The 15548-nt window shown below is 55.0% G+C and overlaps 1 protein-coding gene across 1 annotated transcript in view; it reads right to left on the bottom strand.

Annotated features, from left to right (window-relative positions):
- The window catches only part of COL13A1 (collagen type XIII alpha 1 chain), a 154216-nt gene that overhangs the window by 61580 nt on the left and 77088 nt on the right, over positions 1-15548 (bottom strand). The window contains exons 6-10 of the mRNA XM_070620561.1: positions 15205-15231; positions 12675-12725; positions 4768-4803; positions 3943-3969; positions 2838-2864 (exon numbers count right to left, since the gene is read on the bottom strand). Coding sequence (XP_070476662.1) covers positions 2838-2864; positions 3943-3969; positions 4768-4803; positions 12675-12725; positions 15205-15231 — 168 coding nt within the window. The remainder of the gene's footprint in view (positions 1-2837; positions 2865-3942; positions 3970-4767; positions 4804-12674; positions 12726-15204; positions 15232-15548) is intronic.

Below are 15548 nucleotides of genomic sequence, written 5' to 3'. Positions count from 1 at the left end.
TTCAAGTTTTTCTTGGATATGTCAAGGCCCAACAACACGGGCACCAATTAGCTCTAGCTGAATAGTGGCTGCCCCTTTAAGACACGTCATGGGGACGTGCTAGCTAAGGCGCTTCTCGGGTGTCTATGTGCCAGGCACTGTTCTCAGCACTCGGTGGGAACGAGCTCCTCCCACCCTTATGACAGTCGTGTGAGTGGTGGGCTAAGATACGAAATCAGAGTCCCAGCTCTCCTTTACAGCACTCATAGGACCCCTGATCCTGTCTACACCTTACATCAGGTTCTCAGGGCTACTGTTAGGGGGTGGGGCTGAGGTGACCCCCTTTTGACAGGTGAGGACACAGATTGAGCATGTGAGGGTGAGTCCCAGGTCCCCACGTTGGACGCCCAGCAGAGGGGACACCATCTGGGTAGGGAGGCGAGTGGGAGACGGACAGACAATAAGCAGGCCAAGATAATTACGCTGGACGGCGTGCTGAATTAATAGCTCAGGGTCCCCGTGCCAAGCCAAACAGGAGCCTAATGGCTCTGTGGCCTGTCGGATGTAGATGGATGACTAGGAGGCAGACAGGGGATCTATCACGCTGATGTGGGCTCATGGGAGGTGGGATGGCCCCACCCTTTCCCCCAAGTTAGCTGTGACCCCCAAACAGACAGGGAAGACTCATGGGTGGTTAAGTGGGGGAGCGGAGGAACGGCAGGAAGAGGAGCCCCACGGAAGGGTTCCTTCCTTCAGAACAAAGAGCCCCAGCAGCAGAAAGGAGGCGCGGGGGAGGGGTGGACCCCGCCACATGGGTCTCAGTCCCAGCTGTTATTTAGGAGCAGCACAGCAACACATCAGTCACTCTGTGCTGCCATCTCCCCTTCTGTAGAGTGGGGATAATAAGCTGTTATGAGGATGACAGAACTGTGCCCAGTTGATGACCATCATTACTGCTTCTGGGCTGTGATGGACTACCTTACAGTAGCGTCAGGCCACCAGGAAGGGGAATAAGGTAGTGGGGAGGGGGCTGAGGGGATAAGCACCCAAACTCCTGGCATTCAAACTTCTTTCTCTCTAACAATGGCAGCATGGAAGTTTCTTCCTGCCTCAGTCTCCACTGCCTCATGCATGTGCACAGCATGCTTGGGAACAGGGTAGGAGCAACAAGAAATGCATTTGCAGTGGAGGCGGCTGTGATGGGGAGGAAAGCTGACTAGGGGACCTGGATTCTAATGCTAGATCTTCCACCCATGGCCTCCAGTGTCTCTCTGCCCTTCCAGTGCTCCAGCTATTTTAAGGACTTCCCTGCCTCAGGGCCTTCGCACATGCTGTTCTCCAGAGTCCAGAATGCTCCTTCCCATCCCCTTTTCTCTTAGTTAAATCCTCATCCCTCAGGCTCCAGTTCAAGTCCCTTTCTCAGGAAAGCCTCTCTGACCCTCAGCCTCGGTGAGGTGCTGTTCTCTCGATGTTTCGCAGGGTAACGGGACCGCCTTTTCATAGCCCTGATTGCAAAGGCCATTTGTTAATTACATGAGTGATTATTTAAATGCATGTCTCCCCGACTAGGCTGTGAGCTATGGGATGGCGAGGACAGTGTCTTTCCTGCTCCTGTCTGTATCCCTGGCCCTGGCACAGGGCCCAGCATATGGTAGATACTCAATAAAAGTGCGTTAAAGGGAGGAAGGAGGCAGGGACATAGGGAAGGAGAGAGGATAATAAGGAGGGAGAACAGCAATAAAATGTGGGGGGACGGAATTTGACAACTGGGTTTGGATCCTGTTTTGGATGCTCCCTAGCTGTGTGACTTCAGGCAAGTTATTTAGACTCTCTGAGCTTTGGTTTCCACAGCTGGCAAGGGGGATACCGATAGGCCCTGGAGCACAGGGTTATGCTGAAGGTTAAGTGAGTTAATATACGTACAGCACTTAGCCGTGTGCCCACCACACAGAAAATCCCCGTAACGTTAGTCTGAGTCAAGCTAAAGCCAAGGCTCCCAGCCGACACTCCCCTGTCTCCTTCTCCATCCACAGGTTATCCACGTCCCTCAGGGGCAGGAGTCTGGCCTCCATGCCCTGGCAGTGCCCCGTTGTGGGTGGACAGTGTCCTCGCACCAGCACTTGGAGCAAGGCAGGAGCCAGAGCCCACTGGAGAGGAGACGGAGCCTGCCCGCCGCTCACCACCCACACAAACTCCAGGTCGGCCGGCAGCAGGTCCCGCACAGCGTGGACGTGACCGACCTGGGAGGCGGGAATGCATCCCGGCCCCGGGCGGCCCACTGCCCTTAACGGCCCATCGGTCCCGCTGAGAACTGGCCCTCTCCCCAGAGTGGACCGCCCTTGACAGGGGAGGCCTTTCCCTTCTGGAAGGAGGGACCTGGGGGAGACCGTAGAGAGGAAACCCCTTTACAAAGCTCTGCGAGGGTGGGAGGGACTGGGAGGAAGGTGGGGGCAGCCGCCTGCTTCTCCACGTCTGCTCTGGCCCAGCTGGGGCAGGAGTGCGTGGAGTCCTCCCCATGCTCCCAGAGTGAGTCTGAACGGAAGCCTGTCCCCGAGGTACAGGCGAGTGGCAGTTCAGGAGCGCCAGCCTCTCACTCCCTGTGACACTGGCCAAGCGTAGACTCTCTCTGGACCACCTTTTCCTCCTTTTTCAGGTGGAGAGGCCCCCTGCCCGCTCTCCTCCCTGCGTGATGTGAGGACCTGGGGGGGATGTGTTGTACACAGCTGGCGAGTGACTGTAGGGGCAGCCACTTCCCCCGTCCCTGTTGGCCCCTTTGCTGGGCAGTGCTTGGCTGTGGCCCACGAGGGCCAGGCCGACCCCCCACCCCTTGAAGGAAGGCAGAAAAGCTGGGGTCTTACCATCTCCCCTTTCGGTCCGGGGTGGCCCTGGAAGGAGAAGAGCATGAATGCCAGAAGGCCCCTTGCCTGCCACCCGCGGCTCCTCCCTCCGTTGCTGGTTGCTTATTTTACACATTTCTTTCTTTTCTCACACATTCACTCGCTCACTCACTCATCCACCCAGTCCTTGACCCGCTGACCAGCCGTGGTCATTTCCCTGCGGCCCTTGGCTGGGTGTTATTTAGCAGCTGCTGGCCCTTCGAGGATAGACGCATGAGGATGGTCTCTCTGGACCCCAGTCCCTGCCCCATCCACACACATGGGCAGCTTTGAGGGATGCTGGGTTCTGTGAGAAGAGTGGACATGATCACCACAGCCCCCGGCTGTGCCTAGCTCTGGTCTGCAGTGGGGCAGTGACTAGGCGGGCGGCCGGGCCCCCATCTGAGAGGACGCCAGCTGCCCAGGGGACAGGTGAGTGGGTGGGGCTGGGGTTGGCACCCACTGCCTTCACTTGTGGGGGGCATCTCTGAGGGCATTGGAGGGGTGAGCTCGCCCCAGCTCACTCCTTCCTAGGAGTGGGGAGGGGCCTCCTTTCCCCCAGAACATTTGTGTCTGGGGCAAGTCAAAAGGATTGAAATGAACCAAGAGAGGAGCTATGGATGGGGAAGCAGCTCCATGAGGCCTTGGGCGTGTGTGGCGTCTCCACCGGTACGAGAGACCCTGACGAGTGAGACACAGAGGCAGCCTGGTGGGGCTGGAAGCCAGCACGTGACTGCACGCCCAGGCTCCTGTAGAATTAGCCTTTGAGCTCTCCAGCCCTCCTCACCCCCTGCTGCCTCCTTGCCTCTCTCCCCACCCCAGGTCCCTGCCTGGAGCGCCCCAGGATCACCACATTCTAGGGATGGCTCTCGCTCTGGAAGCCAAGAGCCCAGCTAGCAGGCCCACTGGCACTGGGTCAGGGGCACCTTATTCTAAGGGCCCCTGCCCTTCCCACTGGCCACGACTTTCTGCCCCAGCTTCTTCCAAGGAGTCAGGGTCTTGCAGAAGGACTGAGAGACCCAGGTTAGTGACCTGGACCGAGTGAGGGGGGGGGGGGAGGAGCCACAGCCCAAGAGGGTCCACTTACCGGTCTGCCGTCCAGCCCAATGGGACCCTGCAAGCAGAGAGAGGCCAGAGGTAAAGACCAAGCCCCTCAGTGTCTGCCACAGGGGCTTAAGGCTCCAGCAAGTTAGGGTTCAAGTCTCTGCTTGACCACTTGCTGGCTCTGTGACCATCGGTAAGCCTCAGCCTCGGTTTTCCACCCTAGCATGGAGATGAGAACAAGAGAACCTTCCACAAAGGGTCCTTGTGAGGAGTGAGTGGAATGCATCTGCCAGGGGCCAGGCAGGATGGAGAACCGATGTGGCCATTGCCCTTGCTATCACAGACCCTCTTTACCCCGAGTGGACAGCGGACACTGTGCCCCTAGAGAGGCAGGGGTTGGCCAGCACTGAGGCCTGTGGAGGAGGGGAGCTCGCTGCTCCTCTGCCCTCCCTCTTAGAACATGTCTTGGTCCCCTTAGGCAGGGGTCAAAGGACATCCAGACGGCCACCTCACTGCCCCGTCCTGGTGGATCTCCCCTCAAAGCTGGGTGGGAGGCTGCTTCCCTGCGGTCATCATCCATTTCTCATTCCAGTGTCCCACTGGGTCTATCAACCTGCGACGTCACTTGCCTATTCCTGTCCTGCTGCCCCTTTATTTCTATATTTATTTCCCTGTCCTTTCTTGCACTATGAGTCATGCGCCCAGCTACTCTCCTTGGTTGTTCTCCATGAAAGGCTGTGGGAGAGGGTCCTCAATGACCGGAGTTTGGAAGGGCAAGAACAGCTTGAGGGCTGGCCCTGCATGAAGTTTCACCCAGCCAGGCCCAGGGGTCACCGGGGACCCAGCGAACCTCAACCTCCCCACTTACCGGAAATCCAGGAAAACCTCGAGTGCCCGGCTGACCCTGAAAAGAATAGAGAGGAGAGAGGATGGGTGAGGGGGAGATGAAGCTAATCCTCAGTCCCCTGGTTCACCTTTGCTCCAAGAGCGTCCGTGGGTTCCTTCCCATTCCTCTGTGATCATCTGGGAGAGACCCTTGCCATGGTGAGCTGGCTGGGAGGGAGGATGGAGAAAGATGGAAGCAGAACATCATAGGAAATCTCCTCCAAGGACTGGGAGTGGAGAAGGGAAAGGGGGCGCCAGCATCCCTTGAGTCTTCCTGGGACATAGCCTCCGAGAGCTCCTTGTTGCCTGGATGCCCTGAACCCCAGCATGTAAACAGGCGGATGGAGAGCAAGGACGTGGGGACTCAGCTCACAGCACACTGAACTCCTGGACTGCGGTTCTCTAAGTCCCTTTTATTTATACAGGCATTGCTCACGGCCACTTATCCAAGGATGGTTTGGCTATCAGAACCTGACCTTCAGAATGTGTGTTTTCAGGCCAGAATAGGTCAACTTGCTCACTTTCCTCTACCCTGGCTGGCAGGCCTCTCCTAGCTGGGCAGTCTCTGGATCCCCTACTCTTTGTGGGATGCAGGTCACTCATGTCCATTTTCCTGGAAGTGGAGTGCAACGTAGACAGGTATTCAGGTGGGAGACTAGAAGCAGGTTCACTGGTCACAGCCCAGTGGTTTATGGTCAAGATTCAAGACAAAAGAGATGTGCCAAGGTTACAAGCAGCACGAGGCTGTGCAGATCCAGGGCTGGTAACAGAGCGCTGAGAAACATGAGGCCTATCACTTCCCTTCTCAAGAACCGGCAAGGGTTCTCTTCTACTCACACACGATTCAAGGTCATCCTCAGTCTCATCCCCAACCACCATTCTAGCTCCTTTCCTGCCCCACCTCCCCACCTGCTCTTTGCTAGGCACACTGGCTCACTCGCTTTTCCCTGGACCACCACACCTTTCCCATGTTCAGCCCTCAGCTTGGAGGCTCCCCTTGACTGAGGTGGTCACAATTTCTACCCATTTTTGGGCTTTTGAGTCTGGCTGCATCTATCACCAATGGCTGTGTGACTGAGCAAGTTGTCTAGCCTCTCTGTGCTTGTTTCCTCATCTATAGGATGGAGATGACAGTATAACCTCATAGAGTCATTAAACTACATTCAGTTATACAGATCTTCCTCTGCTTATGATGGGGTTACATCCCTACAAACCCATTGTAAACTAAAAATATCCTAAGTTGAAAATGCATTTAATACCCCTAACCCATCAGACACCATAGCTTAGCCAAGTCCACCTTAAACGTGCTCGGAACACTTACATTAATCTACAGCTGGGCAAAATCATCTAACACAAGCTTATTTAATAATAAAGTGTTGCATGCTCATGTAATTTATTGCATCCTGTACCGAAAGTGAAGAACAGGACGGTTAAGTGTATCGATCGTTTACTCTGGTGATCGCGCGGCTCGCTGGCAGCCGCGGCTCGCTGCTGCCGCCAGCACCGCAGAGACTATGGTACTGCGTATCACTAGCCCTGGAAAAGATCAAAATTCAAAACTCGAAGTACGGTTTCTACCGAAAGCATATCACTTTCGCACCATCGTAAAGTCAAAAAATCACAAGTCCAGCCATGGTAGATCCGGGATGGTCTGTATTTGTAAAGACTTTTGAAATGGCAGCTGCCATCATCAGATGTTAGTTGGACTGAACCGAATCAGGAGCGCCAGAATAAAGCAAGGCTGCTTTTGAGCCCAATACATCTTAGGATCAATGGAGGTTTGTCCTTGCCAAGCAGTACTTTCAGAGTCAGATCCCATCCAGAGGAAGATTTCTCTGCTGTGATCCATCTGCTGTGAAGCTGAAACATTTCTGGGTTGCTGGGGTCCTCCTTGCAACTGTGGACATAAGTGCCCAGAGGCCTCTGCTCAGGAGACATGCTCAGGGGACAAGGCTGGGTGGGACGGGGACCCTGCCATGAGGGTGGGTGACCTGGTCAGGCAGGGAGCAAGCTGGAGAATGCTGCAGGCTCAGGATGGGCTTGTGGCAGGCATCCAAAACGCCTGAAGGAGGAGATGCCATTCATAGATCAGAAGAGCCCCGGGCTTCTCTCCTCTCGGGGATAAGTGATGCTAAGAATAGCACTAAGGAGAAAACCCGGAAACCGTGCAAAGTAACCCCTGAAACCTCCCAGTGTAAACTTTCAACTACTCTGAATGCTGAGACGCCTGAAGAAAAGGTCAGCAGGAGAGGATTCCAAGAAACATCTTCAAGTCCTGCTCCGGATGATGTTTACACGGCAGGGATAATCACATGGTTTGCTAATTACAGAGCCTGCCCTGGGAGCAGGACGCCTCTCTCCAACTCAGAGCCAAATCCAGGGCGAACGAGGGCTTTTTCAGGGATCTTGGAGGAATGTTGTCGACCAAATGGAAACTGGGACTCTGCTTCCTGGAGAGGCTGGGCCTGGGTAAGGCACTCGGAGGGGCCTGGAACTGGCTTCTAATTTACATCTCCTCCGCTACATGCTGAGGCTGGACATCTCCTCCCATGAGCACTGGCCGGTCCTATTTATTCGTGAACTGCTGGTCTGTATTCTTTACCAGTAATTTCTACTACGTTATTTGTCTTTGTCCTATTGGTTTGAGTAAAGCTCTCTGTCAAGAACTGTAACTCCTTGAGAGTCAGAGGTGTTGCTGCAAATATTCTTTCCAATTTGGCATCTGTCTTTTTTATGGTATATTTTCTGCCATGTGGAAGTTTTACATTTATGTCAACAAACTGATCGGTCTTTTCCTGGGGCTGCTGGGTCTTACGTCACGTTTCAAAGGGCCTTCGCGGGTTCAGGATTATAAATGTCTGCTCGTGCTTCGTCCTTTATTTTATGGTCTCATGGTTGACGTCTGAGGATTTTATTCATTGGAAATTCATTCTGATATAACAAGTGAGGGAGAGATTCAGCTTTTTTTTTTTTTAAGCTTTTTTTGGGTTTACCTTTTTCTAAACGGCTTGTCAGTTGTCCCAGCCTCATTTCCTGAACAATCTATTTTTCTCTTCCTATTGTGAAATGAAGCCTTTATCATGGACCAAATTCCCCTACGTATATGACTTTAATTCTGGCCTCCTCACTCTGTTCTATTTGTTGTTTTAATTGCTCTGTTTTTGACATACACTTTGATATCTGGCAGAACAATTAGTCCTGTCCCCCAGCCCCCTCACTCTATTTTTCAGAATTTTCCTGAAATTTTTGCAAGCTTATTTTTTTCCAAATGAAATTGAATATTGTTTTGTTGGACTCTGAGCCGCATAAAAATTCACTGGAATTAGAATCATATTACTATTATGGATTATAGACTTATTTGTAGATTAATTTATGGATCAATATTATGTCCTTCTATACAAAAAGAAGAGAAATAAGCTTTGCATCGCTCCCAAATGTCCTCCCTAACTCAAGGCCAGGCCGGAGAGGGAACTGGGGGGTCCCTGCTGTTCTGAAGCAGACCCCTGCATCTACTGCTCCCTGCCTTCCTTCTACCTGCAACTCGTGCAGGGTAAAGCAACATAGATAGAAAGAAGGTCCTGGGTGGAAAGAGTCTACCAGGAAGTCTCCCTTTCCTCTCATCTAATCCTGAAAGAGGCTCAGTCATGCATCTGCCTGAAGCCTGCCTCGTTTTACCGCCCCCCCTCCAAGCCGGTGCTGACCATCTTTCCAACAAGACTCTGTGCTGGTAAATGTCTAATCGCTGGCTGGGGTGGGGGACAGTGGGAGAGGAGAGCTGTATTCTGTACAGCACTTGCCAATTTCTGTGTATACATACTCCCTCCACGGCCGATTGCAAGCTACCAGTGTGATGTCACTGAACAGAGTTGGGAGTGGTGTGCACGACCTGCTCTCGCAAGCCAGTGTGAGCCAGCTCCAGCACCCCGCCTGCTGTGACCTCCAGCAGCAGATGGAGTACCAAACGTGCCCCCTTGGATGTCACCAGGACATCTCAAATTCATCACGTTCAGATTAAACTCATCCGCCCTGGCAAAATCTGCTTCTCCCTCTGGGGAAGGCATCACCGTCCCTCTGTTACTCAAGTCAGAAATGTGGGGTCACCTTGTATCCCTCCTTGTCCTTTAATCCCCATCTTTATCATCACTAAATCCTGCCAATTCTACCTCCCAAACATCTCAAAGGTCTAGCCCTGCCACCAGCCCCACTGACTGCTCCGCTCCGGGCCTGGATTATTGCAGGTGCCTCCCAGCCAGGCCCCCACCTGCAGCCTCTTCTAAAGATGCTCCGTGCCAGAGGGGGGAGCACAGATCTTTTTAAACTGCAAATCTGATTGTGTCCTCCTCAGCTGAACACAACCCAAGGGCTCCCCACTGCCCTCAGGATGAAATCCTGACCCCTGAACGTCATGTCCAGGTCCTTCATGATCCGGCCCTTGCTCACCTCGCCAGCCTCGCCTCTCACCATCCTTGCCCTTGTTTTACTCTGGGAAGAACTTTCTCCCTTTACCAATAAATAGCCTATGGAAACCTCTCCTGCCTCAGGGTCTCAGTGCGCAACCCCAGCCTGGTTACCTGGGTAACCTCTGCTCCGCCTTGATCACAGTTTAGTTATCTCTTCCCCCAGGAAGCCTTCCCTGCCTGACCCCACCCCAAGTCAGGTGCCTCCTCCGTGTGCCCACAGCTCCCTAACCGTCCCTGGAGGAACACTGACTGTCTCTATTGTAATCACTATGGGGTTGCTGGTCTCTCTGCAAAGGGGCAAGAGGCCTCGGTAAGGTTTCCATTGTCTACCCACCATCTAGCAATATTTGCCTAACAAATACTAATGGGATGAATAAACAAAGAAACACTCAATAGGTGTGTTGACCTGGTGTGGGGTGTCTCCTTGTGAATGAGGGCTGGAAGTTCAGAGAGCTCCTCCAGGCCCCCGAAGGGAAGCTGGGGGCCTCAAGCAGGGAATGAACTCCCCTTGAGATGGGGTTATTTCCTAGCCTGGCAGATGACCTTCCCAGCGCCTGCTGGGCCAGCCAGGTCTGGAGGTCCCAGCCTCCCCTCTGTTTAATGGGGCACCCGCTCTAGCATCTTCCCGCGTCGGAATGTGAACCAACCTTCCCCACAGTGCCTGGGTGGTTCTCCCTTTGATCAGACCATTTCTGAAACTTCAAGAGAGGGGGCAGGTGGCCCCTGAGAGCGGCAAGGCTGGTTTTTATTAGCAGCATTTATTCTGGGCCCTTCCTGGCCGAGCTGAAAGCCACATGTTCCCCATCATCCCCGGCCACAGAGGGCTTGCCCACTTGACCTCCACCCCTTAATGACAAACAGCCCCTTTGTCTTCCCCGTCCCCTGCTCTCACCAGCTCGGGTGGCTTCCCAGGAGGAGCTGAGGTGGTTGCCCTGGTGTCTAGTGAGGACCAGCAGGGGCAGCCCCTGTCATCTGTGTGATGGTCACCTACACAGGCCAAAGTCCGAGGACACTGGGCTTGGTCAAGCCTCCTGGTGCCATAAAACTTCTCCTAGCACCAACACAGCACTCAGAGGGAGAAGTTTTTTCTCCTTAAGGTAAATATCCTTTGTAAACAGTAGAGCTTAAAACATGGATGTTGGGGAAAGAATGCTGGCTGTGGAATGAGGCCGACCTGGCCCAACCCCAGCTCCAGCATGGACTAGCTGGGGGACCACAGGCGAGTTATGACACTCAGCATCCTTCTCTGTGAAAGGGGCTGGCAGGCCTGCCTCACAGCTTCGTCAGGAGGACTGAAGGAGACTGGCGCAGACCCAGGCTTTCAGCACAGGACCCAGGATGCGAAAGGTGACCAGGACATGGAAGCTATCACTTGCTACCTGGACAGAAGGTACTTTTCACCACTGGAATCAAATCCATTGCAGGAGGTGTGTTCCTGATTAGGTTGATGCACGCCGGGCGGAAGCCGCGGGGGCTGAGGCAGACACCACCCGGGGCATGTTCTCCCTAAGTGAGGCCTCTCAACAACTTATAGGTAGCCTGTTGACAAACTGCTGCTGAAAGACGCTGCTAAAAGGGTGCTAGAGGACCAGCATGACCGACACAATGGAACATCTGAGGTCAGACTGGGAGGCAGGCAGAGACGGTAGCCAAAGGGTAGGACTTGTGTTCAGTGTTACTGCTAACAGGTCCTCCCAGGCTCGGCCTCCCCTTGCCCTTAGAACCTGGGCACTGTCTTTCCCCGTGACCTTCCATCTCCTAGTCATCCTGGCTGGGCAGCACCTTCTCCAGGAACAACCGGGCTCAGGGCATCCATGCTGTGGCTCCCCCAATACACCAGGAGGCTTACAGCCCATCAGGGCAGTGGCCAGGCAAGCCCAGAAGCACAGAGGAGGGTAACCCCCCAGGCTGGCCATCTGCTACAGCACTGGGGCTTCAAAGTGCAGACTGAGCCACACGGCCTGGGCTGAGTGATCAAATCCCAGTGTGGCCACACTCTAGTGTATGACCTCGGGCAAGTCAACCTCTCTGTGCCTCACTGTTCTCATCCATAGAATGGAGGTGCTAACAGTACCTACCTGTGGGGTTCTTGTGAGGATGGAGTGGGTTACCGTGCATAAAGGCCTTAGGATGCTGCCTGCCACAGAGTAAGTGCCCACGGTCAGTCCTTAGCATTACCGCTGGGCTCTGAGCCAGAGGAAACCTTGCCGAGAAGGCAGTGTCTATGCAGCCCAGGCCCTGACCTGCCTGCCAGCCCTGCTCCGCAGCACCATCCTTCAGCTCCTTCTCTGACCGCCCCCAGTCTCCCAGCAGCCCGAAGTGTCTCAACCTCTGAGCTCCCAGCTCTCGCCACAGCCCCTCCCTAGCTGCATGGATCATCGGGACCGCTCCCTTGGACGTGACTTAGCAATTTGCTCTCCGACCCTCTCCCTAGACTGCGGGTGGGAGAGACTCCTGCTTCCTGCTGGCTTTCCCCATTAAAGGCAGGGAAATGGGCAGTCTGGGCTTCATCCATCCACTAGGCTAGCCTCAGACTCCTAGAGGCTAGCCCTCTGCTCCCCTCACTGTCTCACGGTGCATAGCAGGTCAGGAAAAGGACACAGCAGAGTGTGAGACAGCAGCCTGTTGCTGTGGTAGAAGCCTGGGTGCCAGGGGTCCTGGGTGCTAATCCCGCCCCAGCCTCTGTGTGGGCGTGGCCTAGCAAACCCCTTCCCCTCTCTGGGCCTCAGTTTCCCCTTCTAAGAGGGCTGTGCTAGACCATCACTGAGCTCCCTTCCACCCTGACATTGTGGTGATTTTATTGAAGTCCTATGGTTCGGGCACTCTTTGAGAAAAACAGCCAGTCCTCCTTCCCATAGTCACAATATCTTCCTGCATCATCGCCCACGTCCCCCTTTTGGTCCCTAAGGGAGCATATCAGAGGGGAAGCCTCTCTGATTTTCCCAAGCCCCTGCCACCAGGGGAAGGTACTAAGGCACAGAACCCAGCAGAACACAGAAATGAGCCTTCGAGGGTGAGCGGTGGGTTGGGTCTCTGCAAGACCAGGAGTGGGTGCCTGGGTCAGGGAACCAGGACTCCGGCTATCTGCTGCGTGGGCTCCGGAAATAAGGCTTGTCCTCTGGAAAGCTGGAGCAGCCCCTCGGGAGAGGCAAGCATTCTCCCCTCTGCCTGTGAGCAGCAGGGCGGCCTCACAGCTGCTGTGGTGTGGGGCTAGAGGGCAGACCCCGCGCCCCTCTCCCGAGAGGCTGCAGTTGAAGTATATTTAGTCAGGTCACTTTCCTTAACACCAACAGCAGTACCGAGCAGACCACATCACACGCAGCGGCCGCCACCCCCGAGGCACAGCCGGGACTTGTGCTCCCTCCACCCCCAAGCCCTTTTCATTAACTCATCCTGCCCCCCACCCCGAAGAAGAGCAAAAACCACTTACAGGGGGGCCACGGGGACCGATGATGGACATGCCGGCATCTCCTGGGGCCCCCTGTGGGAGAGAGAAAGAGAGAGGAGAGGGCGAGGGAGCAAGGGGCAGGGACAGGGGAGCGGGGAAAGAGAAAAAGGAGGAGCTGGAAGGTGGGAAGCAGGAGCAGACGAGGGTGGGGGCCTAACCAGGGGACAAGGGGGGCCTAGGACAAGGGGGGCCAGAGGATGGGGAGGAAGATGACGGCATCAGAGGAGAGGAAACTCGAAGGGGATGAATGGAGCATTCAGGAGGGAATGAGAAGGGCGGCAGGGAAGCAGGAGGAAGGCAGAGAGGAGATGTGAGCGACAGCATGAGGTGTGGGGACCAGGGAAAGAGCGTGGTAGGATCCCAGGCCAGGGAGGGGAGGGAAGAGGACTCAGTGCAGTGATGGGCAAGAGGGTGGCACAGGGAGGGAGGGGACACTCAGCTCAGCCAGGGCTGCCCAGGCCCAGAGGCCTGCCCCCGAGGCCCTGCTTAGGATGCTCTCCAGCCTGCCTCAGCCCCACCCAAGTTTCTAAACCCCTGAGGTCTTCTCCTGCCCCTAGCCCCGAATACCCATGCGGCTGCCCACCCTGCATGGTGAACAGGCTTGCCCCGTGGGTGGAGTTGCTGAAAACAGACAATGGGGATCAGGCACACACTCACTGTGTGGGCCCAGCAGCCCTGAGCCTAAAGGCTGGAGATACCTCAAACTTCCTAGTCCTGGTCTGAGAATGCTACCGAGGGGTTAAGTCCGGGGCAGAATGTTCAGCCCTGAGAGGATGGTGGTTGCTGCTGTGCTGGGAGCTCAAGTGCTGTCCAAGGACGGCTGAGCTGCCCAGATAATCCGGGTGTGTGTGGACTGATGGGGAGGGGAGACAGAAAGAGGATGAAGGGTGTATGGAACACAGATGAGGATGAGAGGCGATGCTCTGGCAGGACTGAGACTCGGCCCTGCTTGGAGGAGGGGAGGATGCTGCTTCTCACCGGGAATCCACTCCTCCTGGCAGAGGAGACACCCAGGCCCTCACTTGCAGGTCTTGTTCTGCCAGGCAAGTCACGGAACCTCTCTGAGCCCACACACCTCCTCTGTGCACCAGGGTGCTAAGAGCTGCTCTGCTGCCCTCAGAGGGCAAGGGACATACACACATTTGTAAGATGTCATGCCTCACACCCAGATGAGGAGCGATTTCAAATTCGTAACTGTCGATGCCATCACAGTTATACAGTAATTTTTATACAAGGTAGCATCGTGTGATGGCTAAGAGCCAGGAGGCTTGGGTTTGAAGCCCAGCTCTGCTCCCTTCCAGCTGTGACCTTGGGCTGCTTAACTTCCCTCTGCCTCAGTTTCCCTGTTTGTAAGGCAGGAATAGTAGCACCTGTTCATAGGGTAGATGTGAAAGGTTCAGGAGATAAGGTTGTCAAGTGCTGAGAAGAAAGCCTGGGATCTGTGGGGCTGGCAAGTGTTGGCTATTGCCCATGGACAGTGATGTGTCCTGCCTTTCTCCTGGGCAGTTGAGACCCCTGAGAGGGTGGGACCAACAGTCTTTGTTCCATTTGGAGGAAACCAGACATGGTGGTTGTGGCCCCAACCTTGGAGTCAGACACGCCAGGGCTCCTGTCCAGCTCTATGACTTCCCGCTCTGTGACTGCCTCTCTGTGCTTCACTTCCTGCTCATGTAAATGGGAACAGTGAGGCCCCTGGAAGGGCTGTGTCGGTGTTAACTGGGAGAACAGAGACAAAACAATTAAAACTGCACCTGCTGCAGTTTGTGCTCTATACTCGGTGGCTGCTATTATTATTGTTGTCATTGTTATTATTTTGGAGTCAGGGAGATTCTACTGCAGAGACACACTGCAGCGATGCACAGGCAAGGAAGTAGAGAGCTGGGCACCAGGCGGTCTGGCTTCTAGCCCCTGCTCATCACTATTGCTGTGGGGACTTGGGCAAGCCCCACCCCCTCTCCGGGCCTCAGTTTCCTCATCCGTAAAGTGAGCTGGTTAGATGTGTTGCTCTGTGTAATCTCTCAGAACCCACCAGGTCTGGGGTTCCAGGGGCTCCACTCTACAACCCTGGGAGTCTCTCTGGGCATTTCCCTGGGGGACTCTGAGGCAGCACAGAGAGAGTTTCTGAGGGCACCAGTGGGCTGGGGGAGGGGCTAGAATCAGCTACACAAAACAGCGATTGGTACTCTCCCTGCCTCCAGGAAGGGTGGACCGCCTAAGGCTGGGAATGAGTGATGAGGCCACGTGCAGCCTCAGCAGGCGGGGGAGGCCCACTCAGCCAGGGAAGCTGGGACCTCAGCCCAGGAATCCAAGACTTCTGCCGGATGGTGTGGAAGCTGTTAGGAAACTGGGCCGTGAGAGGCTGCGAGGGCAGAGCAGGCCTGGCTGGCACGCTGAGTTGGGGCCTGCACGCTGAGAGGAGGGCTGAGATGGGCGCCTCTGAAAGCAACCCCAGGAGTCCGTGGGGTGGAAGCCAGTCTGGGGCGGAAGGGCAGAGGGGAAAGCACACACTCACCTTCTCGCCTGGTTGGCCCTTTACGCCCTGGGGCAGCCACATGCAACACAGGGTGCAGGAAAGAGAGAGGGAGGGAGAGAAAAAAGAGAGGATGAGGGAAGCACACACACAAGAATCTGTGTTAATGGCACAATGACCAAACAAAAGAAATCACCGTGAAACAAGAAACTGAACCAAACACAGATGCTGGCACGTGGCGGCTCCGTGTCCAACAGGCACAGTGTGTGGACAGCTGTCTCACCCTGTGGTCCGGCCCCAGCTGGCCCTTCCAGATAACTGAGAGAGAAGCACGGTCTGGGGCCTTAAGAAGCCCTGTCTGAAACAGATTAGTGGCTACAGGGGAA

Source organism: Equus przewalskii, chromosome 1 (assembly GCF_037783145.1).
Source record: "Equus przewalskii isolate Varuska chromosome 1, EquPr2, whole genome shotgun sequence".
Classification (NCBI taxonomy): Eukaryota; Metazoa; Chordata; class Mammalia; order Perissodactyla; family Equidae; genus Equus; species Equus przewalskii.
Note: the sequence above shows the minus strand (reverse complement) of the source record. Positions and strands in the feature narration are given on the sequence as shown.